We start from the raw sequence: 24,596 nt of genomic DNA, 5'->3' as shown, positions 1-24,596 counted from the left end.
AGTATAAACACTCATCGTTGACACTTGCCACTGAAAATCAAACAGAAATGACCTGAAGGCTGTTTATATAATTAATTATTAATCATTGTTTAATTGTTCTTCACACCCTGATAACCAAATTAATTACTAGCTGCCGAATATAAATGATGCTTCACATGGGAGGTTCCCATCGGTGCTGTTTTCTTTTCTCTCTTCTTGCTGGTTTTTAACCGAGCACCAAACAGGACCTGGCAACATCAGAATCAAAATGTGATGACAGGTGAGGGTTTAGTCGCTCGTGTTGCCAAACCATCGTCAGTGCAGAGTATACAAAACCCATCGACAGAGGGTTTTATTTGGCCAGACTTTAAAGGTATCCTGTAGACTTTGGACCACAATATGGAGTAGTATTTGTGTGACTTGTTTGTATCTTGTCAGCAGACAGTAGTCAAGTTTCTGACCATAGTATAACCAAGACGAGAGGGAAAAACACAGCTAGCGATGTGTTCAAGGACAGGAAAGCATCGATGTGACAGCTGTGTCCAGAAATCTGAAACCTTCTACTCTTCCCTGGCTGCCCTTTTCCCCACCTCCTCTATCTTTTGATCTATTCTCCCTCCGTCCATCTATTATCCGACGATCAGCCTACAGCTAAAGGAGCTATAGACAGCCTCCTTTCAATTTTAATCAAGTCGTCTCGCCACTTTCTTTTCCCCTTAAATCCAAGCATCAAACATCCGCCGTGGTCTTTTCTCTTCATTCACCTTTGTGTCCTCCTTAATCCACCATCTTCCTCCGTCCTCCTTACATTTCTATCCCTCTGTCCGTCCCACTTCATCCATCTTTCCTATGTTTCCCTATCCCGACCATCCCTATCACATCCTGTGACTGTCTCCTGCTCATTCGTCTCCATCTCCACTAGATATGGGATAAGTGGGTAACCGCTGCATTGTCACGCTGTGAACCTGCAATAAAAAAAGGGCTCCAGACGAACTTTTTAACACTGGTTGAACTTTCTTAACATGATTATAAATAGGAATAAAGCTGCAGATAAGTGTTTATCGTCAAGAAATTGCGTTAAAGTTACAAAGATGTTTTAAAATGCTTGACAAACTCAAATAAATGAACCCAAATACTCCTGGTGTATTATAAAAAACATTAATTGACACAAAAGTTTACAGTCTGCTCTACAGAAAATTAGTTCATCGGCTAATGTGTGTTCAAAGGCAACTGTCAATACACCGAGTAGGTTTTTGAAAATGTTTTGTTTAATCTGGCCTGCTAAATTTCAAGCACACCATTGCGACCTAAATGTTTAATTGCACTTGACAGATTTTTGGATGCATGTTCAACCAAAACAGTCAAACCCTGGAGCCCTGATATAGCAACCTTTTGGCAGATCTGAATATTAAATAATATTCTTCAACATTTTTTATACTCTGGCCTGCTAAATATCTGGCGCACTGGTGCGACCGATGATCGTGTTTTGACGCACTTGACAGATTTTTGGGCACGTGTGCGATCAAAATAGAGCCCTGAAAAAGCAACTTTTTGGCACATTTTGAAGATTAAATAATATTTTTATACATTTTTAAATCTGGCCTGCTAAATATCGAGCTCACCAGTGCGACCAATCAAAATGTTATGTGACGGTTTGTTGGCAGCATGTGCACCCAAAACAGTCTCGAGCCCTGAGAAGCAACTTTTTTGCACTTTTGAACATCAACAAAATCATTTCAAGGCCGAAAACGGATCATACAGTCTCTCAGCTACAGCAACGGTTGGCTACTCTGTCATTAAGAGTTGTTCTTGTTAAAAGAATTCAAGTTTTTGTATCTCGCAGTAGCCAAAAACTCTCTTTCAGAGGCTGTCATTCATTATAAAACAGAATCAATTTCAAAGACACTAAATCCCTGTAATCCATGAGAAGGAGACACTGAATATTGATTATCAGCCGCTTTAATCAGCTTTCAGAAACCCAAATCCACCCGAAATCACTCAAACCCAAGAGATGAATAAACAATTTGGGCAAACTCTTCATAACTCCAAACCAACAGGAATGCAACACACCCACTTTCCCTCTCCTCCCTGCACCCACAAACGTTGGTTCCCCTCTCAGAAGTTACATTCATCCAGCGACGGAGCAAACGTGAGGGAAGTTATGACTCGCAAAATCCCACTCAGCATCCCCCCCCCCCCCCGAGTAACCTGCATCGCCTGAGAAACGGGGGGGAAAGATGGAGGGATGAAAGGGTGTTTTCCGTCAGACGCCACCGAGGGCAGACGGGAGGGACGAGAGAAGATCCAGTAAACAAAGAGAGTTTTGTGTCATTTTAGACCTCAAACTGGAGTCATCTTGCCAGGGTAGCCACGAGAGTGGACCGCATTGCATGGTGGAATGTGTATATGTGTGTGTGTGGTGCATTCTTGGGTTTGGGGCATGGCTACGTCGCAATAAACTGTAAACATATAAACACAGACGCACAGAAAAACACGCCAGTTATGGCCGTAACGGGCCCTCCTTAATCAGGGATAATAGCTCGGAAACTGCTTCTAATGTCGAAGCGTCGAGCGTAATCGCTGCTGTGTGGTTGGTGGAAAATGTTGTTAAGAGGAACCGAGACCAAGAAACAAGGTGGGATTAAAAGAAGAGGACGACATGGACTGCACGTGAAGTACCGTGCAGTGCAACTGGCAGTCTTGTTTTCTCACGATTGATTAATTGTTTAGTCTATTTAATGTCAGATAATAGTGACAAAATTCTTTACAAACTGACTTTATGCTGGTGGCTTTCAGCAGGTCAGGGTGAGGCAAGTTCAAATCATATTAACCAGAGGTCACACACTCTTACGTGAGCAAGGTTTTGAATGTAGGACTCCACTAAACCTTGAACTGCAGGTCAAAATTTGCAAATCAGCAGAACAGAAAACCCGACAGACGTTTCCAAAAACTCTCTGTTGCATCAAGATGCAATTTAAGTGAAATCTGAGAGTGTGTGTGTGTGTGTGTGTGTGTGTGTGTGTGTGTGTGTGTGTGTGTGTGTGTGTGTGTGTGTGAATTGCCCCCCAGTGAGAGGGTAAAGAGGGGGTTTCTGAAAATGCAGTGAGTGTCCGACAAAAACAATAACAACTGCAGCCGCCTCGGGTCAGGACTTCTACACTCCCAACACACACACACACACACACACACACGCACGCACGCACACACACAGTTCAGCTATGTCACATATCTCCAATGTATCTTTAATATCTTCACCTCCTTTTTGTTCCACGACACACATATAACACACAAGTAATAACAATGTTGTGTGTGTTTGAGGGTCAGTGTACTGATGTACCTACACAGGGAGGTTGTTATTTTAGTGTGTGTGTGTGTGTGTGTGTGTGTGTGTGTGTGTGTGTGTGTGTGTCAGGGTGGGGTTGGAATGTCTCTATCTCTGATCTGTGGAGCCTTTAGCTGTTTCTTTTAGGCTACATCTGGAGGCTCACACACACACACACACACACACACACACACACACACACACACACACACACACCCTCCTGCCTGTAACTTCACTTATTCACAGGCTTTGGTTAGTAAACCCACAAATAGTTTCCCTATCATCTTTGCCGAAAATGTACAATATCACAACCACATAAACTTTGACGTACCGGTGTAATAAGGTCGTTGATCCTTATCAAACACTGCTTATTCAACGAGGGCAGAAGACAATAAATAATTAGTCCATCTACAGAAAATACAACAATGCTGACAATAAAATTAGCCTTGTTTTGTGTGAGTTATCAAGCAAAAATGCCAAACATTTTCTAGTTCTAGCTTTGGTGCGAGGGCATCACCTTGGACTCCTTATTTGTAGCCCTTGTATCCACTCCGACAGCAGAAACAGCTCATCGTTCAAGCTAACTTGTTGCCTGTACATCAAAATAACTCAACTGTGACTTAACTTTGCATATTGTTTTCTCCATTAATTGATAATCATTTCTTGTATGAAATACTGAAAAATTTTTGTGGTGGTGCTCCTTAAGTTTGAGCTGGTGCTCCTAAAGTTTGTGGTGGTGCTCCGAAGGTTTGTGGTGGTGCTCCGAAAGTCTGAGCTGGTGCTCCGAAAGTCTGAGCTGGTTCTCCTAAAGTTTGTGCTGGTTCTCCTAAAGTTTGAGCTGGTTCTCCTAAAGTTTGTGCTGGTGCTCTGAAAGTTTGAGCTGGTTCTCCTAAAGTTTGTGATGGTGCTCCTAAAGTTTGAGCTGGTTCTCCTAAAGTTTGTGCTGGTGCTCTGAAAGTTTGAGCTGGTTCTCCTAAAGTTTGTGATGGTGCTCCTAAAGTTTGAGCTAGTTCTCCTAAAGTTTGAGCTGGTTCTCCTAAAGTTTGAGCTGGTTCTCCTAAAGTTTGAGCTAGTGCTCCTAAAGTTTGAGCTGGTTCTCCTAAAGTTTGTGCTGGTGCTCTGAAAGTTTGAGCTGGTTCTCCTAAAGTTTGAGCTGGTTCTCCTAAAGTTTGAGCTAGTGCTCCTAAAGTTTGAGCTAGTGCTCCTAAAGTTTGTGCTGGTGCTCCTAAAGTTTGTGCTGGTGCTCCTAAAGTTTGAGCTAGTGCTCCTAAAGTTTGTGCTGGTGCTCCTAAAGTTTGTGCTGGTGCTCCTAAAGTTTGTGGTGGTGCTCCTAAAGTTTGTGCTGGTGCTCCTAAAGTTTCAGCTGGTGTTCTGAAGGTTTGTGGTGGTGCTCCTAAAGTTTGTGGTGGTGCTCCTAAAGTTTCAGCTGGTGTTCTGAAGGTTTGTGGTGGTGCTCCTAAAGTTTGTGGTGGTGCTCCTAAAGTCTCAGCTGGTGTTCCCTGCTCATGTTCCTAAAATGTATAGTAGGGAGCACCAGTGCTACTAGAGGAAAAAGTACTAAAAACAATTTTAAAATATTTACATTTCAGATGTAGGAACCAGTGAATTGTTTCTTTATAAATGACTTGATATGATTTAATTATCATCAAAGTTAAACCATGTTTTCCTTCTTCAGTCTGTTCTTGATGCAAAACTCAATATAATCTGCTGGAAACATGAACACACTCTTATTCTTTCTGTTCCTCTCATCAATATGCTCTATTGTGCTATGTTACTGCACAACATATGTTTTTGGTTAGTTAGGACAGTTAGCAAAGCAAGTCAGGGCAGAGGATATGGAAACACACACACGCACACACACACACACACACACACACACACACACACACACACACACACACAGTAGAGACAATAGCATCTCTATCTGATGGCATCCTCATCTACCCCCCGCAGAGCAGATTGCTACTGGAGGCTACCTTTACTGGAATGTAGGGAGCAACACACACACACACACACACACACACACACACACACACACACACACACACTGTTTACCAACCCAAGACATTTGGTTGCATACCTTTGACCACATGTCAAAACATTCTTTAGTAAAATCCCTGGATTGCTGTTACTGTCAACAGAGAGAAACACTATCGTCTCCATCTTTGTTGCCTGTTCTGGCCGAATCAAATTCCAGATTGCTCGCAGTGTTTTCAAACAGACTCTGCTGGAATGCTCCCCACAAGAAACATGGCCTGATTTCCGACAAAAACGAAGAAGAAGAAGAAGGAAAATCCCTTTCAGCCACTAATAGGAAACAACAAACTCAGACCAACATCCCCCATACCAACATGGAGCGGCGCTCAGTTTGGGTTTATCTGAGGTGAACTTGTAGAACAAGATATTTCCAAATCCTGTCTCGTAGGGAGCATCGCATTACGGAAACTTAGTTTGCATCAAAGTAGATGATTCGGTGAGGACAGGTCAGCATCATTTTAAGGGGTGTTTCCGCAGTTTGTCCCATGATGAATCCAGATCTTGCCAAGTTGAAAACTTAGGACACAATCAATCAAAAGTGACGATCTGCTAGAGTCCAAGTCGGGTCCAAAACAAATATCTTGATCAGTTTAATCGCGATCACAGTCCACAATATCTAAGTTGCAATCTTCTTTCTCAATTTTGAAATGCCCTGTAGACTATAGCCAGACTTCAATCTCTCCATCTACACCATTAAAACACAACACATCAAGGAATGAAAAAGCAGCGCAGTTGGCTTTGAGGATGAAGAAAAGTAAGTAAGAAAATACCTGTTACCTCTAAAAATAAAGTATTGTGCTAACAATATGCTAACGCTAGATGCTACATTTGCTAGAAAGCAAGTTAACCAGGCATGCTACACTTACAAACCCATAAGACAGTCCAAAGTCTTGAGACACCTAATATCACATTTTGTCACTTACTGTGACAGATTTAAATCAATTTATTGTTTCTCTAATCCAAACCTTCCCATGTCTCCTTCCAGACAAATAAAAATAAAGATAAATAACATTAAATAAGAGGATTCAAATGAATAAAAAAACATAAATACAGATACACACGAACCTTGTGGCTGAGTTTGTGACATGCCATTAAAAGCCCAACAGTCATGTTTGAGGGTCATTTATCATTTAAAACTCTTCCAGTTGTCATTCTCATGTGTTTTCTGACTGTTTTTATGTCCTTTGTCAAATGTGGTCGTGATGACTAAGTGGTGAGTTCCTTCTATTGTTGTATCTGACAGAGCAGCTGCTGCTGGGCTGTCAGCTCACTTTCATATGTGGTTTTATGATCTACAGCGAGCTCTCTGAAGACACGACTCCGTGAGTTTGTGCCTCGTCAACAGTTTTTTCGGCTGCACTGTGGTCCCTGACCGTGAGGCGGTGCTCCCGCGGGACGCTAAAAAATGCGGATTACTCTTCGACTACAAAAACCTCCAAGAAGGCGTCGTTTGACATGATGCACTTTTGAGAGCTGTTAATTTGAGACTCGATCAGTCGTGTAATGTTTTTAACACTTGTCCAGCGCAGTTGTTTTTGATGGATACCAGTTGCTCGTGTGAACTGTCTGGACTTGGAGGGTTTTTCCCCACCAGACCCCTGCAGACCAGACATCTCTGCTATCTAAATGAACATCAGACTCTTCGTGTTGCACAAGAGTCTGTCTGAGTGGACTGAAGCAAAGCCTCCCCGGTGTGCAGCCTTCACTATCTATTTTCATTGTTTGTGCGGGTCTGTTACCTACAGTTTGTTTGCGATCATGTCGTCAGAGAGATTTTATACCAAAATATTTAGTATTGTCACGATACTGATACGACACCTTGAAAAATGTACCTCGATATTTGGTACCATGGGGAAAAATTGGTCTGCGTGTCGACTCGCACAGCTGGTATCAGTATTGATACTGTGGAAAATGAGTATTGAAACAGTTGTGACGTCTTCAGATTGATTCTTTTGTCCCACCACCAGTCCAAAACCCAAAAACTCTTCATTTACTGTCAGCAATGAGGAAGAAAAGGAGCAAATCCTCACATTTAAAGGTGCACTATGTAGTTTTCAGGAGGAAATTTTAAAGATCTACATTCGCTGTTTTTTTTCATGCCTAAACAAACTCTCTTTGTTTTCATGACTGAATAAACTGAATCAACAAACTGACCTTAAAGGACAACACAGTTATACTGTTTTACTTTGTTTATATGTGGCGGACCCTGCCACCTTTCTAGCTTCAAACAGTAAATATCAGTAATTATATAATCATTATATCAGTGGTATAAAATGGTGCTAAAATGACAATAATTTAGTTGATGGGACAATATATCGTCCACAACGTTATTGTAACAGCACTGAATAAAATAAAAAATAAAAATAAATTGACCAGTAGTGCTTCTCAGTCCAGTGCTCACCCGATCAGTTTCCATGCCGCCACATGTATTTTCATCAGAGCCTGCTTAAGCCTTGACTGACTGGCTAATAACCTGACTCACTGAATGGTTGACTGACCAGCAAAGCAAATGACTGACTCGGTTAACTTGCAGAGCAGATAAAAACCTTAAACCCACCGTGTCATCACACAGCGGCTCACTGGCTGAGGGAAAACAAGTATTCAAGTCTGACAATCATGTGTATGAGTAATGCACACTCGTGTAGGAACACACACACACGATACGATATCTCCACACACACCCCACAGTGGTAATTTGTTATGCTCCTGGAGGAATGTTGACCAAATGGCTTATATCCCTCTGCTGTCTCAAGACTGGGGAAGCCACCCTTCCCCCCCTCCAGCAGCGTATACGCTCTCAAAAGGGAACATGGACATCCTGAGAGGGCAACTGGCACATTTTTATGAACTCTCTGTCTCGTATACATGTCCCACAAAGAAGAAGACTTTCAAAAATCAAGCACAAATCCACGAGAAATTCACTTTAACCATCTTCTTAATCCAGCAGGAATCTGAGAGAAGCACAGGGCCGCAACGGACAATCAATGTTATTAACTACTGAACTTTAGTTGATTGATCAATTAAAAAAATGGAGGCACTTCTGACTGGAACGGATCTAAGGGCATTCCAAGAATCCACTGGGGGGATTATGTATCCAATCTGGCCTGGGAATGCCTTTGGATTCCCCAGGGATGAACAAGAGGTAGTAAGTAGGGTGAACGAGGTCCAGACTACTTAGCGTGCGAAACCACAACCCAGATCTGGATAAGAGGCAGAGGACTGGATGGATGGATATTAAATGTTGGGCTGTCCAGAACACCAAGCTGCAGTGAGACTTTCCCACGAATACTCGACACAGGATATCAGGCTTTCCTCACACCTGCAGTCATTGTTTACTTCTATCTGCCACTGCCTGTCGTTAATACTGTTTTGTGCACTTATATCACGTGCAGACGCCATGTTTTTAGGTGTTGACACCAATTAAACGTCATAGAGGAGCTCTTTATCTGTCTTTTGCCTCTGTTTCGGTGCAGCTTCTTCAAGACGAAGCCCATGAATCCATGACTTCCCTGGGAAGGATCACTGCGGAGGTTATTGGGGAAACGATTATGGGTGAAACTTCAGGTGTTTTCAGCAGAACAAGCCCAAATAAGAAAGAATCATAAGGACTGACGCACCGGCAGCACTATCAGCGCCTTAGAAGCGTTAGCTAAGCAGGCTAAGTGATAATAATAGTGTTGCTAACCGAGATCTTCATGAATGAATGAGGCTTATCGTCCTGCTAACATGGCTCCAGTCAAGTGACAAGACACCGCGGAAATCGCTTATAATTCCTGCAGGAGTTTATGCAGTTGATTCCTGTATCTCTCTCTCACTTTTACACTCCCCCGTACACACACACACACACACACACACACACACACACACACACACACACACACATTAACTCGTCCCTCTCTCTCTGAAGTGAGAGGATTAAGACTGTATTCAGCTGTGGTCCATACCGACACAGTAAACCTCTGTGTGGAGGTCCGACGGAAAGTCTCACTGGCCCTCACTAAACCTAAAACACATTATACACTCATGTCATTCACACACACACACACACACACATATACACACACACACCTCAGCTTTACCTTCCCTCTATGTTCCTGTCTTTCTCCTCTTTCCTTCAAGGACTTAACACTTAATCATTAAACACTTTAAACACTTTTCTGCACCTCAGTTCCCTGTCCACCACTCACCGCCTCAGCTACTTTATTGTGTGTGTGTGTGTGTGTGTGTGTGTGTGTGTGTGTTTTAACTAGCCACTGGACACAAAACAGCCATAGAACACAGTTTGATTTTTATCTTCTCAAGCAGTCCCAGTCACATTTTCCCAGGGGCTGTGTTACTGTGTGTGACTTAGTGTGTGTCTGTCTGTGTGTGTGTGTGTGTGTCAGTGTGTGTTTCCAGATGACTGAGCCAGGCTTTTCCATTCCCCGCTGTGGTGCTGTGGTGAATATAGAAGCACACCGGCCAACATTTACACCACCGCTGCTGCTGCAACTCCTCGACAGAGTGGGCGAGAGACAGCCAGGGAAAGACTGACTGAGAGAGAGAGCAGAGGTTGCATGTCAAGACGGCCTACTTATGCACTGGACTGAACCCACACACACACACACACACGGACCACCCCCAGCAGAACACACACCAATAATTACTTGCAGTAATTCAAAGACACCCTCCTGATTTCCAGCAGCTCACCGCCCGCGGCGTGAAACTGTGAGAAGAGGGCCGGGGAGGAAAACGTCGGCCCCCGCGAACTTTATCGCACAAGACGAGGTCACATCGAAATCTGAAAGCACACTCAATCTCTTACAACGCCTTCAAACTCCCCCGAAAACACACCTGAATCAAAAGCGGACCACACTGCACGTCTATCAGCTTCCCTTTTTTGGCAAAACATGCAGCAATCACAATCGCCAAGAGAATTGCAATCTTTCTTTTCAAGGATTCCCACGTTTCTGCCCCAAACTCGGCCGTCTGAGGCGGTTTCACTCGTCTGTCAGCACTTGGGCATTTCTACCATCCGGCAAATGAAGTGACGGGGAGATGAACCGAGCCAGGGGATCCCCTCGGGAACCCCCTCTTCAGCGCCCTTTGACCTCCAGGGTTTGAGAGCCCCAGACCGCCGCATTACATTATATTGGGGCTTTTTTTTTTTTTTTCTTCCTTCATAGACAGTGACAGCTGACAAACATCAACCGGTCCGGATATTTGCTGGAGCTTTGGACAATAACTTTTTATTCTCTGCAGCAGAGGAGGAAGAGGAGGAGGACGAGGAGGAGGAGAGGTGGAACAAATCTAGCTGTGCAAGAAGTCACAATACAGAGAAAAGAAGGGCTTTTTTCAGGACTTTTTGCAGCGGGTTGAAAAGTTTAAAGCAAAAAGGGACCAGACTGGAAAGCACATGTGGATGAGAGAGCACCACCAGCCTGCAGAGCTGAACACAGTTACTGTTTTCCTTAAGAAACACAACTATTTAAACAGATCTGAGTGTGACTGCAAATATGAAACCAGAAAATGACACATAAAGCAGCTTAGACTCACTTTTAAGCGGTTTTAGGTCACGTAACTGAGATTTCCCGCACATGTATCAGTGTCATGAAAGCCACTTGTTGCGTTCAGGGCTCTTACTTTGGTGATGATGAGCGGCTCGCCGTGCTCCAGTCCTCCTTTCAGCGTGAACCCCCAAGGCGCGCCCCCGCTCAACTGGACCTGAATGCGGTGGAAAGAGACGAGCTGCTCGACCGTCTCCATTCTCCGTGTGTATCCGCTCTTCTTCTTCTCCTCCTCCTCCTTCTTCTTCTTCTTCTTCTCTGACCTCTGAAACTGCTGCTAGCTTTAGCGGTGCCGGCGGCGGTCCCTCGGCTTCTCCATCACCGCTTCTCACAACAACAACGAATGGATGGATGGATGGAGGGGTGGAAGGAAGGAGTGAGTGGGAGAGAGGGGGGAGGGAGGAAAAGTTTTTTTGTTTTTTTTTGGTGAGCGTCAAGCTCGTCGAAGGGGTCGCCATTTTGTCGGCTGCGACTTCCGGTCAAGATGTTAAACGCTGGTGAAAAGTACGCGTTAGCTTGTTTTTACGCTCGTGTTCCTCGTCCATAATATATCACACGAGTCTCCCGGTTGTTTCTTTTAATATTATAAGCTAATACCCCGTCATTTCTCCATTTAAAGCAGCTACACTGCTTTTATTTGCGCCTCTAAATCGGCTACTTCCGGTTACGTAAGCTAGCTCGACGCAGCGAACTTTGGCAAAACTTTGGGAATAGCGGCAGGCGGCCCCTCCCACTTTTCGAACGGGCCGGGTGCGAGTGACAGAGAGCTCCGCCAATAGCAGACAGGCTCCTGCTGAAGGCGTCCAATGAGAAGCGAAGAAGGGGAGGGGCTTCGAGCGCAACAACCGCTGTATTGTAATAACATCAGGCAGGCTGGCTGCAGCCAGAGCACAGAGTCTGTAGGTCATCTGAAACGTGAAACCTGCCACTTTGACACCGACCCCTGCGAAAATCATCATCATTACTTTATTTAACCTACTGGTGACGATATGCACAATTTATACCCTCAGAAAGGAGGATTTTAGAGGTCAAATAACAGCATTTAGACGACTATTAGGACAAAAATAAAGGAAAAATTTGTTATTTTAGCTGCTATACCAACATGTAATATCACAGTAGATTGAGGACAAACTTTGAATCACTACAAGGTAGGATACTGCACATAAGTATCATTTTGAGGCACTTGCACTTATTTTTTTATACTCTAAAATGTAGTTTCAGTTTATACTCCTTGATAAATCCAGTACACCACATTCATGTCTTTGACAAACTAAATAAACCAAGTCTTCATTTTCATTTCATCCTGTTTTACTTTGTTTACACGTGGCGGACCCTGCCACCCTTCTAGCTTCAAAATAAAACAAAACAAAATACATATTTCTGAGTTTGTATTATATACATTTTGCATAATGAGCACTTTAAGTAGTTTGTACTTTAAATAGAAGAAGAATCTTTATTTATATCAAATATCATACAATGCATAGCATGGTGAAACTGGTACCCTGCTTTTAACCCATCCCCAGGGAGCGGTGGGCAGCGTAAGTGTATGTTTTGTTGCTAAAACTTTGTTAGTGCTGTATTTTCTTAAACTTTGGTATCACTATTTTTACTGAAGGAGAAGAAAACTTCTTGCACCACTGGTTAAAAGTAGCTCCAGTCTCACTGGCTACACCAGTAAAATGCAACAAACACAAAAATACATCAGTGATAACAACACAGCAATACAATATACAGTTCAACTCCTGCATAATATGTGTTTTTATTTAGCTTGACCGTACATAAACCAATATCCTCATACATCCTGCTGAACCTGGTGTCAGAGCCTTCCTCCATCCACACTGAAGCTCTGCAGACCTGCAGCCTGAACGACTACAGGCCAACAACAACATTCGCTATCACTTCCCACACATTTCTAAACCCTTAGCAGTCGAACCAGCTGCTTGTCTAAACTCCATATTAAGAAATATTAAACCAGCAGTTAGAAACTCTGGAAAATGAGCTAAACTTAGTGGCATCTTTAACACACGTCTGGATGGGTTTTAATAAAATAGTCTAAGGTAGCTGCAGTACACAACAGACATCAACATAAGCTACAACTAAAACCCTTTAAAGAATAGTTCCACATTTTTGGAGAATACAGTTCACTTTCTTACAGGACATAAAATGAGAATATTGATAGCAATCTCACGTCTGGAGCCGGAGTCCTGAGGTTGTTAGCCTAGCTTAGCATAAAGACAGGAAACAGGTGGACACACAGCTAGCTAGCGCTCTCCCATTGTTAAAAAATGGAGGTAGCCATCTTGAACTATTCCTTTAAAAACAGATGGCAGCTACAGGTGAAGCTGATGTTTAAGGGCTCATTTTTCCAGTAAAGTAGTTAAAAAGTAACGTCTTCAACAATCTGTCTGTTTTGTACTCAGATAGTGATTAAAGGAACAGTTCACCCAAAATCAAAAACACATATTTTTCTTTTACTTTAAACTAAATGTATATATGTATGTATTTATTTATTTATTTATTGGTGTGTGTCGCTGAGCTTTTGGAGATATCAGACGTAGAGATGTCCGACTTCTCTCAAGTATAATGTAACTAGATGGCACTCGGCTTTGTGGTTCTTAAAGCGCCAAAAAATACCTTAACAGCAACGTCTCTTTCCAGAAATCATCACCCCGTTACTCAAGATAACCTGCAGAAATTGTTGTGAGCAGTTTCTATTTTCTGTCCAAATTACTACACAAAAGGAAGCGTGGATTTACTCATGGACAAGAGGCTAACTACGCTAACTCATGTGTTTTTGATTTTGTGTTGAACTGTCCCTTTAAAGCTGCATGATACTGCAGGTAAATAATGCACACACTTATTCAGATAAAATCTCCAAGCTGAGTCTGAAGTTGAGAGAGTTCCTTCTGCCTTTTTTTGGTAAATGTCATCAACCTAAATGCGTCTCCTGCTCAGAAGCCTCTCGAGCCATTTGCAGCGTTTTCCCCCCATAGCTTGAAGTTTTCCCACACTCCCTCTGCAGACTGAGATGATCGGGATCGCAGATAATCACTGTTGTGGAATGCCACCACGCCGCTGTCGTCCCACTCAACCCCATGTGTGTGTGCATGTGTGAACGAGAGGACTATCTTTGAAACCAAACGAGGGGAGATAGAGAGAATCAAAGAGACGAGGAACATGCCCAGACATCCCCACTGTGTCTTCCAGACCACGAGGAGTTTGTTTTGGTCCGGGTCAGACCGTTTTTACTTTCTGTTTCTGAGAAAAACTGAAAACATTTGGGTTTGGTGGTGAGGGCTGTTTAAAAGACATGTTTCTTTCCATTTTTAGCAGGTTGGTTAGCGTAGCATCCATCCAGCTTCTCGACCACTGAGAACACATTCGTCCCACCAGAAGATCCCAAAGAAGCAAACAACGTATGAAAGAAATGATATCAGAAATACCCAAAGTCAGGGAGTGGCCTGAAAACAAAAAGTGAACCACAATGCAAAGAAAAGCAGGAAGTAAAAAGAGTACAATTACCCCCACACAGTGGTGGCGGGAGTACTCAGATCTAAGTAAAAGTATTTAAGTATTAGCGTCAAAATATACTTAGAGTAGGAAAAGTAAAGTAAAAAATAAGATATATATAACAGTGTTGTATAAATGACCCTAAACTCATACTTGAGTAAAAGTAAACATATCCTGTTAAAATATTACTTAAAGTAAAAGTAGAAGTCGCCCAGATGAATAGTAGTTAAGTAAAAGTCTTAAAGTATCCGATTTTAAATGTACTTAAGTATAAAAAGTAATTATCTGGCAATAAATGTACTTAAGTATTTAAGTAAATGAATCAAAAATGCACTACTTTGGCTCTGATGCAGCGCTGCAGCCGCAAAGTAACTAGTAACTGAAGTAATCAAATAAATGTAGTGGAGTAAAAAGTACAATGTTTGTGGAAGTGGAAGTATAAAGTAGCAGAAATTGGAAATACTGAAGTAGAAGTACCTCAAACTTGTATTGAAGTACAGTAGTTGAGCAAAAGTACTTAGTTACATTCCATCACTGATAAATAATAGATAATAATGACTGAATGATGATGAATGTAACTGAGTAAAAGATACGACTGCCTCTGAGATGTAGTGGAGCAGCGGTATTTAGACAATGGGTAAAAAGGATCTCAAAATTGTACTCGAGTAGATATACTCAGTTACTTTCCACCAACTCTTTTATTTTATGTATTAATAAAGTCAGTACCTGTAATCGTGAGTAGAAAATGTAGAAAACTTGGTGCAGTGTGTGTGATGTGTGATTTCACCACCTGGTGGCGCCAAAGTGACACATTATAATATAAAACACTGATACATAATGTCTTTACTCGCACCACACAAGCTCTGACTGCCCTCTGCTGGTCTACACCTTCAACTACACCTGCATGCTGTGAGAAAATGACCACTTGCATGCAGATACGAGAAGATTTTAATGAAAGGAGACGTGTTGATGTCGTCTAAAATATTCACCGGTCTGTGTATCGTACATCTGGTTGCATGTTTTGTACATAAGTGTCTCTAAAACACAGAATTTCGTGGATTGAAGACATTTTTTACGCTTCTATCTGTTTCTAAACTGTGATTTTCTGTGATTTCTTAGGCTACGTGTTGTGACTCATATTCACCTTTAAAGGAACAGTTCACCCCAACAAGTAATTATCTTCTCACCCTCATGCTGATGGAAAGTCAGGTGAAGTTTCCCCAAAACATTTCTGGAGCTTCACAGCAAAACAGCGCTGATGTAGGACTATAAAAAAACATAAAATGGCTCCGTACAGCTCATCTGGTGTAATCTAAGTCTGCGGAAGCACCAAAGATTAAAAAAAAGATGTTATTTACACCCTCGATGTGTCTCCATCGACTTCAGTTGTTCAGGAGAACGCTGTTTCGCTGTGAAGCTCCAGAAATGTTTTGTGGACTATAAAAACACAAACTTGCAGAGATATCTGACACCACGCGGACTCGTCTTGTTGATTAGAATCATACATACACATCAGTTTATTCATTTTCCACATTAAATAAGGATTGTTACTTCGAATGTGTTATTGTACACTGAAAATCAGCAGTGGAAAACCAACAACAAATAAAAATCTACATGGTTTACATGGAGATAAAAATGAATATACAACAAAAACAATAATCATCGACGGGATAATAATCCTACAGTTTAGGAGCATTGTGCCTATACATGATGTTTCCCCCACACCACCGTGGGTCTGAATGCATCAAGAGCCGCATGCTTCTGGGCGGGAATGTCTTAAAAAGAGCTGCTGTGAAACACGAAGCGTTCTCTCAAACGAAAGGCACGCAGTCAAGGTGCTTTTTCTAATCCGGGTGGAAGCAGACGAGACAACGATTCCTGCACGACGGATTCAGTCGGGGAATAACAGATCGATTACAATAACAAGAAAAACGTACAGTATATGCAGGAAAATTAATACAGAGGATATTTGATAAATAACTTAACGACAGATCAGACGAATAAGAAAAGATACAAAAAAGTTGGCAATATACAGCTTGTAACAGAACATAGAAGGAAATAAAAAGGTGTTACACGAGGAAATGTCAACAGGAGTGACATGTTTTCTCACGCTGAGTCAGTACTTTCTCTTTAGTAGCTTTAACCGTGATCTCATTTTTTAAAGGGGGATATGTTAGACAATGTTGAAACATGTCCTCTCAATTAGTAGGAGACACCGCTGGGGTCCCTAAAGTGAGTTTTGTTCTTTTGTTTCTACCGATAAACACAATATGATGTTTTGTTGTCTAGACAAACCGAGAAAATGACGAGATCTGGGCTGCAAATAAACAAAAATCTGGATTTCTGTTCTGGTACAAACACAGCCGTAAAGCAGAACTTCACTTGGTAAATTTTTCTACCCCATGCTTCTTCTTCTTCTTCTTCTTCTTCTTCACCACCCCGTCCCTTCAGTGCACCAGCTCCAGCTGGCTGGTGGAGAAAGGCAGGACGCCGCTGACGTAGTAGGCGATGCCCAGCGAGAGGAGGGCGATGACGACGAGCAGCAGCAGGACCCTCCAGAAGCCCAGGTCCTCCACGAACTCCTGCCAGGTGGTCCTGAAGCTGGAGAGGACGCCCTCGCTGCTCTGCAGGTTGGGGTTGAGTAAAGAGTGGCTCTCCATGGCGCTGAGGGAGACGGACAGAGGACAGAAACTGTTAACATCTCTGCAGGGAATGGAAACATTTGGAGTGAGGTAACTCAAAGGACGATTTGACCCGCTTTGTACGCCTCCACCCTTACTCCGAAGTCCAGCCCATTTCCCGTCCACCACCACTGAAGCTTCTGTCCCTCCACACGTTTACCTCTCACTGTCGGCCATCTGCATGGTCTCCAGTTTGGAGTGTGGTCCTCTGTTGAAGCCCTTCACCTCCTGCTCCTCCAGTCCTTCCAGCAGACGAATGGCGTCCTTGTTAACGCCACGTCTCTTCGCCAGCACCAGAGGGGTCGAGCCGTTGTGGTTACTGTTAAGTAGGACGACCAGCAGACACAGTATTGTTATATTGTTAGATAAGAAAGGAAGCAAAAAATGAAAGCAAATGAGTCCAAACACGGGAGATTCAATATTGACTGGATGGAAAGGTAAAAGCATAAGAAACACAAGTCTTCATCAGGATTAAACTTGTATGATTATCATCTTTATCCCTGAAAGCATTACATTTCTTACCAGATATCGATCTTCAGCCCGTTGGACACCAGGAACTGTATAGTATCCACATGTCCACACAGATGCAGCGCCGTGTTTCCTTGATAATCCGTCGCCAACAGATCGGCCCCGAACTTGTGCAGGAGGCGGCAGATGTCCACGTTCCCCCGGGCAGCGGCTAGGTGCAGGCCGGTGCGGCCGCGGTTGTCGCGGATGTTGGGGTCGCATCCCGTCTCGAGGAGCCTCTTGGCGAACGGCAGGTCTCCATCAATGCAGGCCTGCAGCAGAGGCACGTTGGTCTGCGACGAGTCGTTGATGAAGACATAGGACATGTCCGAGTGGGTATCAGAAAATTCCAGCGTACCTGAATTCAGGATCAAAGAAGGAAAACTTTACTCAGCATAGTGATGATGATAATAGTGATTTTTTTAAGAATAAAGTCAAAATTCTCTGATTCCAGCTTCTTAAATGTGGATATTTTCTGGTTACTTCACTCCTCTATGACAATAAGATGAATATCTTTGGACTGTGGACAAAAAGAAGACATTTGAGGACTTTTCACCATTTTATAGACCATATGATTAATGGATTAAACGAGAAAACAAGCAGTCCAATCAAAGGCTTTACACAGGTGAAGCAGTTCAGCGTGTTTGTTGTTCTTCTTCTCTGTGTTTATTGGCTGCTAACAAAACAATTTTAAAGGTGCATACCGCCACCTACTGTGTGTAGATGCTGCACTTGTTAAGTCAACAAAAGCAGTTTGGCTTTGTACTATTTAAATTTCTTTATCTGCATCATTGTCGGGCTGATAATTTAACTGTCCGATATATATCGTGCATCCCTACACCAGCTGCCCATAATGCATCTGTTATCCATTACAAAACGTTGGCATCATTAAACTTATCTTATCTGACCACAACATGAGAGCAACTTGGTCATAAACATGGAAGTTTATGATTTCACAAGTATGATCCGCTCTCAACAAGGTTCAGACTCAGGATTACAACCTTATATTGGACACAGTGATGTCAGGTCAAGTTTTGTTATAACCTCCTGGGGGATTTCACACAACGCCCATGTTCATGACATGGTGATCACAGCTTACAAGATGACAAATTGAATCTCTGGTTGTCACTTTGTGAGTCTTAATCACATGTTGGCCTCTAAAACAGAACAGTCAGTAATCCTTCCTCTGCCACACCTGTAATATCAGATTCATCTGTGCATTTTGTTGCATTTATTTAGTGTGTACATGAAAATAAATACTGAATATGGCACTCCACTTCTGACAACACTTTTACATGAACTATTTTAATATATTAGATCCCAAACATGACTGTCATCTGAACATATATCATGTTTACACACATGTAAACGTCTAAAACGTGCAAGCAACACCATAAATCGTCTTGTTAGTTTAGCTAACGTTGTGTATTTGTGTTGCAAATAGCTAACGTAGCTTGATGCGGCTAACTGTAGCATCAACTAGCTTGCAATTACAAAGACATTAAATCACAAGTGTCATTTATTAATTCATTAATTGCTGTTTGCGACAACGCAACATATCGCACCCGAATAAAAACACGTTAGCCGATGGTGCTAGCTACGAAGCTAGCGCAGCTAACGATAGCTCGCTTGCTACCGTTTTTACACACGTCTGAGTGAGAACAGTGTCAGATTTAACAATGTGGAAACGTGCACACGAGATAAACTCGTAGTTCAGCTGATTTTCAGGCTGTCAGGTACAGGACTCACCTGTTAATAAGTCCCAAACCAGAAGAAAAAATAAAGTTCGCTGTTCCTTCGAGCTAACGGAGCTAGCAGTGTTGTTGTGATGCTCGGCTTCTTCTTCTTCGTTGCTTTTTATGTGGCTGTATTGCAACACCAGCTCTGAGGTGCGTACCGCCACCTGCTGTACGGAGTGTGTAGAGCACGATACAGTTTATATTGTTAAATAAAATAACATACTGTCCTGAATGTGTCCCAACTAATTTAATAAACATCAGTTCATTATATAATTTATTGTGTGTTAATGTAGTCTATACTCTCTACACAAAATAATGTTTTATATTGCATTTTAACTGCTGCTACACAGATGATGATGTATTAAATGTACTTAAAGGGACAATATGTAAGAATTTCAGTTGACATTTTTATTAATTTATTTTATTTTTTTGACATTATGACGTCTCTGTGTTGTGTTACAGAGATCTACCGAAGTTAGCATGCTAGCACCAGGAGCACCAGGCTTTGTGGGGCATTTTTTTGAGCGTCACAACCTGAAATGACTCGTTTTACTCGGAAGATCCGAGTATTTTTATTGAGGCATTTTGGGTTCATGCGCCACTGAGCAGCTTTCATAGGAATGAACGGGGCCTCCGTCTCCACGGCTGAGTCCAGATATAATTAAATGTCCCTGGCTGCACGGCTAACTGAGCTAACTAGCTAATGGAAGCTACAGTTAGCAGCGTTTAGCTTAATGATATTAATGTTTTTTTTCTTAACCTTCACACCGACTAAAGCGAAACAAACCACCACGTGATATTCTCAGTTAGTTTAGAGACTTTATTTCAAAGTGTGTGAGCACAGAAATACACATTACAGTAACAGACATGTTATAACCATTTCTTGTTATGGATCCTCTTTGAGGAAAACTGCATTTCTTCTGTCACTCCAGGCACTTACAGCACGCTGCTGCGTCAACATCCTCGGTTTGGGAACGTTGGGGGTAAAAGACCGAACAGACAGTAAAAACAGTTGTTGCGTCTTTTAAATCATCAGTGTTGAATATATTTTCCATATAAAAACAATAATCCTAAAAAGCATTTTTTTCTCCATAATATTTAATGTACACATATTTATCTTCCCATTCCCTCCCATCTCAGTACATAAAACCAGGGGATAGTATCATGACTTAGGTAAAATAATTACAATCTAGATTACAAAACAACAAAGGCTGGCAAAAAAACAAAAGAAGAAGAGGAAAATAAAAAACAAAAAGAAGTAACATGTGACATCGTAATAAAATCAGGGCTACCAGCAGAGAGACAGAGCTATGTGCTGACACAGTGGTCATAGTGGTTACACGTCACCCAGTGGAGCTTCACTGTCCGAGGATAATGTAACAGGAGAAGAGCAAACCAGAGTCAATGTAAAAAACGGTTCATTTTGATCGTGCACGTTTTTTAACCTGCAAACCAAACTCAATGTAAAAAACTACAAATTCTGATCCTATGTTTTCTTTGCTTATTATTGCAACTCGTTCAATACTTTTAATTTACATTGTGAACCAAAGTCAATGCAAAAAAAGACTAATTCTGACCTGTCTTAACATACTACTGCAACACGGTCGAGACTTTAAATTTACATTGCAAACCAAACTCAATGCAAAAAACTACCAATTCTGATCTTAGATGTCTTTGCGTACCAAAATAAGTCAGTCGAGACTTAATTTTCATTGCACGCCAAACTCAATGTAAAAAATGCTCAATTCTGATCCTATGTTTCTTTGCTTATTATTGCAGCTCGTTCAAGACTTTAATTTACATTGCAAACCAAAGTCAATGCAAAAAATGACTAATTCTGACCTGTCCCAACATACTACTGCAATACGGTCGAGACTTTAAATTTACATTGCAAACCAAACTCAATGCAAAAAACTACCAATTCTGATCCTATGTTTCTTTGCTTATTATTGCAGCCCGTTCAAGACTTTAATTTACATTGCACACCAAACTCAATGTAAAAAATGATAAATTCTGATATCGCATGCCTTTATATGCTACCGCAGTATTTATCAGTCACAAAAATGGCTGCAAAATCTACATTTACAGGCAGAAAACGTCTTCCTCAGTCGTATCCAAGGACAGAGAAATGACACATAGACTGGAAGAAAAATGAAAAACAAAATAAAGAGCGAACAGCATTATAGACTTTTGCTCTAACATACTTTGCTGGGAAAATACAGTAAGCACTATGTACAGCAATAATTAACAATCTATCAGAGAGTGTGTGTGTGTCTGTGTGTGTGTGTGTGTGGTTTCCTCTTTGACTGTAATTTCATAAAAAAACACTACTTTGGTCACAACATAAAGAGAGAAAGGTGTGAAGGTGAAAACATGCCCTGTGATTTGACTTGTTTGTTGGTTCTGACCCATTTGAGTTCACATCAGTGCAATATATATATGAATGGGTGGCCTCATTCAAGTCATTCCTACAGCTGACTGTGGCAGAGGTTCTGTTTATCAGAGGAAAAGTGCTGGTGAGCCGTTTTATTGCATGCAGTTTATTAAGAACATGTTTTTAAAATGTTGCCTTTTCAAGTCAAACGTCAGGGTGAAGTAGCACCGTGGAGTCATACTGTCAAATATACAGAGGAAAGCTGAAACACTGCGCTGGTCGTTTCGCATGTTTTTGTATAATAACTACAAATTATGAAAAGATTATTACAGTTGTGGACACATTTCCTATTAAAATACCATTTGTAAGCTATGAAAAACAACGTATAGAGGTTTGTAATCTGCTTGTATAACAAAAATCTACTAAAACGAACCTTTAATTGTCTTTTTTTGGAAGAGATTTGATAACCCTCACCTGAAAACATTATTTTCTGTTGTTAGAAACTGAGATCCAGAAGTCAAATAATGAGCAAATGAAACAGATGTTGAAAAATCTGGTTCTGTTGGTCCAGAATCTGATCTTACATGTCTTTTAACAACTCTGTCGAGATGTTTAATCTACATTGTCAACCAAAAAAATGTAAAAAATTATGAATTCTGATTCTTTGCATGTTAGCGCAGCTCAGTCGAGACTTTTAGTGAAAGTTAAAAAATAAAAAACTATAAATTTGGATCTTGCATGTCTTTGTGTGCTACAGAGAGTCATTTGAGACGTTGCAAACCAAACTCAATGCAAAAAATGACAAATTTTCGGTAAAGAATCTCTCTGTAAGCTTGTACTTGGAGGCTGCAACATCTGACACCTGAACATTTTATTTCCTATGTTGTTTCTGCCTTTAAAAAGTTGCTGTTGGTCCAGAATCTGATTTAAAGCAAAAAACTATAAATCAGCTTCAAAAAAGTTGCACTGGCGGGTGATTTTTACATCTCAGATGCCTTTAGATGCGTTTCCTTAAATGCAACAACAATAATACAACTTATACTTCACCTGGAGCAAAGTATCAACTCTCAGCTATCTGATTTCAGTCCTGTAATGAAAAGCTTGATAACCGATGAAGGAATTCCTGAAAAAACATGCGAAACCACCAGTTTGTTTTCAGCAATCTGTAACATAACTGCAGTTAAAGTGGTGTCAGCTGGTCGTAAATACAAAATAAGCAAAGTTTTATGGCGGCTGTTGCGCTAAAAATGTGTGTTTGAACCGGAGTCGTCTACTTCAGATCGATCAGCTTAGAAACGAATGTTAAGATTCATAGCTGTGTTTGACTCTTCCCGTCTGAGCCGACTCATCTGAAGCGGACGTCCGGCCCCGCTGCTGTGTGTTAGCGGTGCAGTGCTATCCAAAAAAAAGAGGGGGTGGCACTCTCCGAGGTAGCCGAGAATGATTCTCGCCAATAAAACGGTAACGAGAAAAAACAAGACACAAAAAAATAAAACACAGAGAACATAAACAATAGCACCATTGTCAGTGATAATCTAGAGGAGAGCCGTCACACTGGAGCCCTCCTCGTTCCTCCTCCCCTCCTTTAAAAACAAACCATTCATTCCTAAAGCGGATCAAAAACTCTAAAAACGATGTTGTTTCGACTCGATCCTGAAACCACCAGTCATTTTCAGTCAGTCACGTGTTCTTGTTCAATAGATTTCTTTATAGATCATCTCATCCTCCATCACCTCTTTATTTTTTTTTTCCTCTGAGGCGTTCTCGTCACCTCCTCCTCCCTCCGTTTCACCTCCTCCTACAAGAGCTTGCTGCAGACTTGGCAGCGGCTGACTCTGGAGCGCTCCTGGCCTCCCTTCAGGGTCTCCTGCCCGGGCAGGTAGACGAACTCCTGTCTGGGATCCACAGTGGTGAGCCAGAAGCTGTACTTGTTGGCGAAGTAGTGGCAGGTGCCTTTGGCCCCGTTGCACTCGATGAACGGCGTCGCGCGGAAATCCTCCAGGCAGGAGCCCGGAGACACCAGGGACTGACCGCCGCCCTCGGCGCCGGCTGCCGTGTGCTGCAGAGGAGATTCACGAGAGTTTAGTCTTGGTTTTGTGAAATACTTTATTAGTTATGTGTTTTTTAAGTTTGTATCTTCTTTGTATGTTGATTTTAAACCTAAATAAAGGGGGGAAGCTACAAAACTCTGTTCCTTAACTCCATTTCCATTTATTTGTTCTAATGTTGTAATTTAATTTATTTCTTGTATGTTTTTATTACTTTACATTGAGTATCATTTATAGTTTTTTTATTGTTTATTATAATTTTTAATTTAATTCATTTTATTTGTTTATTTTTGCTTTTTTTTTACTGTCCATTTATTTTATTTGTGTGCTTTTTTTTAATTGAATTTTATTTCATGAATTTGTTTTTGTCTCATGATTTTTCTTAGATTTAATTTATTTGTTTGTACATGTGATTGTTTATGAAACAAAGCCGATGATGGACGAGGGGTTTATTGTGTTTATCCAACTGTATCTGGGTGTTTTTGCACTTTGTATGACTTTAAATAACAATAAACAAACAAAAACAAAGGATTTATCTCCTCGGTGGTGATTGTTTTAATTTGCTGAGTGAATTATCAAATAAAGGACATTTTATTTTGGAAAGACACTCATTCTTTGACCTGTTGAGTTGTGAGAAAACACAACTTGTATTGTATTTGCGGCCTGAATATCAGAACCTTCGAGCCTTCAGTTTACCATGAGGAAGGAGTATCCTATCCAGAGACTCCTCCAGCCGGGAGGACAGGTCGGGATGGTCAAGTCCTGGCTGTGGACCGCCACGGCCTGAGACGGCGCCTCACACACAGAACACCTGAAGAGAAACACCCGTAATGAATACATGGACGCGTATGAT

At 41.6% G+C, this 24,596-nt stretch overlaps 3 protein-coding genes across 3 annotated transcripts in view; all 3 read right to left on the bottom strand.

Moving 5' to 3' along the window:
- The window catches only part of shroom4 (shroom family member 4), a 68,798-nt gene extending 57,715 nt beyond the window's left edge, over positions 1-11,083 (bottom strand). Inside the window, exon 1 of the mRNA XM_073475574.1 lies at positions 10,961-11,083. Within this exon, the coding sequence (XP_073331675.1) occupies positions 10,961-11,083 (123 nt within the window). The remainder of the gene's footprint in view (positions 1-10,960) is intronic.
- A 4,797-nt stretch (positions 11,084-15,880) lies between these two features.
- ankrd46b (ankyrin repeat domain 46b) lies at positions 15,881-19,412 on the bottom strand. Its single transcript, XM_073474931.1, has 4 exons — positions 19,332-19,412; positions 17,598-17,940; positions 17,236-17,394; positions 15,881-17,058 (listed from the first exon to the last, which is right to left on the bottom strand). Exons 2-4 carry the CDS (start codon positions 17,906-17,908, stop codon positions 16,842-16,844), a joined length of 687 nt encoding a protein of 228 aa, XP_073331032.1. The 5' UTR covers positions 17,909-17,940; positions 19,332-19,412; the 3' UTR covers positions 15,881-16,841.
- Positions 19,413-23,493: 4,081 nt separating this feature from the next.
- col4a6 (collagen, type IV, alpha 6) overlaps positions 23,494-24,596 on the bottom strand; it is a 115,707-nt gene continuing 114,604 nt past the window's right edge. The window contains exons 49-50 of the mRNA XM_073475573.1: positions 24,440-24,554; positions 23,494-23,754 (exon numbers count right to left, since the gene is read on the bottom strand). Coding sequence (XP_073331674.1) covers positions 23,494-23,754; positions 24,440-24,554 — 376 coding nt within the window. The remainder of the gene's footprint in view (positions 23,755-24,439; positions 24,555-24,596) is intronic.

The sequence above is a fragment of the Pagrus major genome, chromosome 10 (assembly GCF_040436345.1).
Source record: "Pagrus major chromosome 10, Pma_NU_1.0".
Lineage (NCBI taxonomy): Eukaryota > Metazoa > Chordata > Actinopteri > Spariformes > Sparidae > Pagrus > Pagrus major.
The sequence above is the reverse complement of the archived record's forward strand: the minus strand, read 5'-3'. Positions and strand labels throughout refer to the sequence as shown.